Source organism: Notechis scutatus, chromosome 5, assembly GCF_049901735.1.
Source record: "Notechis scutatus isolate UNSWTSFEM ecotype Mainland chromosome 5, rNotScu1.2, whole genome shotgun sequence".
Lineage (NCBI taxonomy): Eukaryota > Metazoa > Chordata > Lepidosauria > Squamata > Elapidae > Notechis > Notechis scutatus.
The window spans coordinates 6,980,658-6,983,581 of NC_142013.1; the positions used below are offsets into that span (position 1 = coordinate 6,980,658).

General features: G+C 54.6%; 1 protein-coding gene across 1 annotated transcript in view; it reads right to left on the reverse strand.

The window, feature by feature from the left end:
• Positions 1-1,278: 1,278 nt before the first annotated feature.
• Positions 1,279-2,924, reverse strand: part of FAM181B (family with sequence similarity 181 member B) — a 2,538-nt gene continuing 892 nt past the window's right edge. The window contains 3 exon segments of the mRNA XM_026680514.2: positions 1,279-1,366; positions 2,358-2,556; positions 2,559-2,924. The exon segment at positions 2,559-2,924 is cut by the window's right edge and continues 892 nt beyond it. Coding sequence (XP_026536299.2) covers positions 1,279-1,366; positions 2,358-2,556; positions 2,559-2,924 — 653 coding nt within the window.

A 2,924-nucleotide genomic window follows, 5' to 3' on the forward strand; every position in this document is an offset into this window, starting at 1 on the left:
TCACCACACTATAAAAAAAGGATGTTGAGACTCTAGAAAAAGTGCAGGGAAGAGCAACCAGGATGATTAGGGGACTGGAAGCTAAAACATACAATGAACGGTTGCAGGAACTGGGCTTGGCTAGTCTAGGGAAGAGAAGGACCAGGGGAGACATGATAGCAGTCTTCCAATATTTAAGGGGCTGCCACATGGAGAAAGGGATCAAGCTATTTTCTAAAGAGCCTTTAGGCCAGACAAGGAATAATGGATGGAAACTGAACAAGGAGAGATTCAACCTGGAAATAAGGAGAAACTTTCTGACAGTGAGAACAATCAACCCATGGAACAGAAGTTGCCTTCAGAAGTTGTGGGAGCTTCATCCCTGGAGGCTTTCAAGAAGACACTGGACTGCCATCTGTCAGAAATGGGGTAGGATCTCCCGTTTTGTGGGGGAGGGGCTGGACTCGATGACCTAAAAGGTCCCTTCCAACTCTGTTAATCTGTTAATCTGTTAAGTCCCTATGTACAGGTAGTCCTCGACTTACAACAGTTCCTTTAGTGACCGTTCAAAGTTGGAACAGCCCTGAAAAAAAGCGACACAGAGACATTTTTCACATGACCATCGTGTGACTTACATTCGGGATGCTTGACAACGGACTCGCATTTATGACGGCTGCAGTGTCCCGGGATCATGTTGACCCCTCTTGGTGACACAAGCAAAGTCCACGGGGAAGCCAGATTCACTCAATAACCGTGTTGCTAACTTCACAACAAAAAAGGTCGTAAAATGGGGCAAACTCCACTTAAACAAATGTTTCACTTAACAACCAAATTTGGGGGCTCAAAGGGTGGCCGTTAAGTCGAGGATTACCTGTCTATTGCCCCTACCATCTTGAGTCCTCCATCTTTGGAAGGCCGAGTCAACCCTTGAGCCAGTCGGGATCGAACTGTTGGCAGTCGGCAGAAATTGCCTGCAGTACCAAGTTCTAACCACTAGGCCGCCATGTCTCTTTTATGTTTTCGTTCTGGAAACTAACCAAGGCATGAAAATCCCCAAGTCCCCACTTCGACATCAATTCTCTCTCCCCACCCCGCCTTCCCCCAAATAACAAGACTTATTCCACTGGGACAAAACTGGCCCATTAAGAATATGAAAAAGTTACAATTCAGAGTAGTCTCAGTTTAAGACTTTACACGGTCCTGGAAGGGGGGGAGCGGGTGTCCCCCAAATTCCTGGGAAGGATGGACTGTTCTGTTAAGAGACCGGGGATTCTCCCGCCACTCACTCTTCAACCATCATCATCCATCTTCGATGTCAAAACTTGAGCAAGGCCCCTTGGAAGTTCGACACAAGTCTGCGTCATCGTCATCGGAGGAGGAGGCGAGGCTGGAAGAAAAGGATGGGGCATCCAGAGGGCATCAGGCCACTGTCACCATCCGACTTTCCTTGGATGTCGAAATAGAAAAGAACCCTGCAACCTTTCAGGACACTCCGAAGTTCAACCACAAGTCTGCATTATTTGGAGGGGGAGGCTGGAAGAGGAGGATGGGGCACCCAGAGGGCATCAGGCAGGTCCAAAGTCTTCCCCAAGTAGTCTTCCCTTGTCCTACCAGTGAAAGGGGAAGGGGGGGGCACTTCCAGGGATCCCTCGCCCTCCAAGTCCACACCTCGCCCGCTTTTCCCCTTTATATCTGGGGTTCTGGAGGGGCTCCCCCAAATTCCTGGGAAGGATGCGCTGTTCCGTTAACAAGACTCCGTAATTCTCCTGCCGCTCCCTCTTAACAATTGTCACCATCCGACTTTTTTTTTTTTTATGTCAAAAGGACCCTGTGACCTTCCAGGACGCTCCAAAGTTCAACATAAGTCTGCATATTTGGAGGTGAGGCTGGAAGAAGAGGATGGGGCACCCCAGAGGGCATCAGGAAGGCCCAAAGTCTTTCCCAAGTCGTCATCCTACCAGCGGCGGGGGTGTCACTTCCAGGGATCCCTTGCCCTCCAAGTCCACACCTCGCCCGCTTTGCCCCTTTATATCGGGGATCCTGGGGGGGCTCCTCCAAATTCCTTGGAAAGGATGGGCTGTTCTGTGAAGAGACAGAACTATTCTCCTGCCACTCATTCTTCAACTGTCACCTTCCGACTTTCCTTTGATGTCAAACCCTTCAAAACACTCCAAAGTTTCAACACAAGTCTGCCTAATTGGAGGCGGAGGCGGCGAGGCTGGAAGAGGAGGGTGGGGCACCCAGAGGGCATCAGGCAGGCCCCAAGTCTTTCCCAAGTAGTCTTCCTTGGGGGGCCCACTTCCAGGGGTCCCTCACCCTCCAAGCCCGCACCTCTTGGCCCCTTTATATCGGGGTTCCCCCTCCCCCATTGTCCCCACCTCACCCCGCTTCCTCGTCTCTTCCTCCGCCCCCCCTCCCGGGAAGGACTAAAGGCTGGAGTAAGGCGCCCGCGGCTGTAGCCGTAATCGTAGGGCATGGCCGGCGGAGGCGGCAGCGGCGGGCAATCCGCAAAGAAGGGCGCCGCCGGATCCGAGACGGCGGCGACGGCGGCGTAGAGGGCCGGCAAGGGTCGCAAGGGGTCTCGGCGTAGAGCAGAGGCGCCAACGACGGCAGCGGCTCGTACAACGGCGGCTCCAGAGGCAGCTCCGCCGCTGCTTGCAAAGCCGAGCCGGGGAAAACGGGCGGCGGCGGTGGCGGCGGCTCGGCGGCTTCCTTCAACAAGGCTCGGTAATCGGGAGCCGTCAGCAGCTCGAAGAGCTCTTCGGCCACCGACGGAGCGGCGGCGCCTCCTTCCAAGCCGGCCGGGTTGGGCGCCCGGTTGGGAGCCGGTTCGGTGAAGAAAGAACGGGGCAGGTTGCGGTTCCGCAGCGGCACTTTCTTGCATGCCAAAGGAGCCGGCGGGACGGCGGCGGCGGCGGTTGCACGATCCTGGAGGCCGCTCGCGC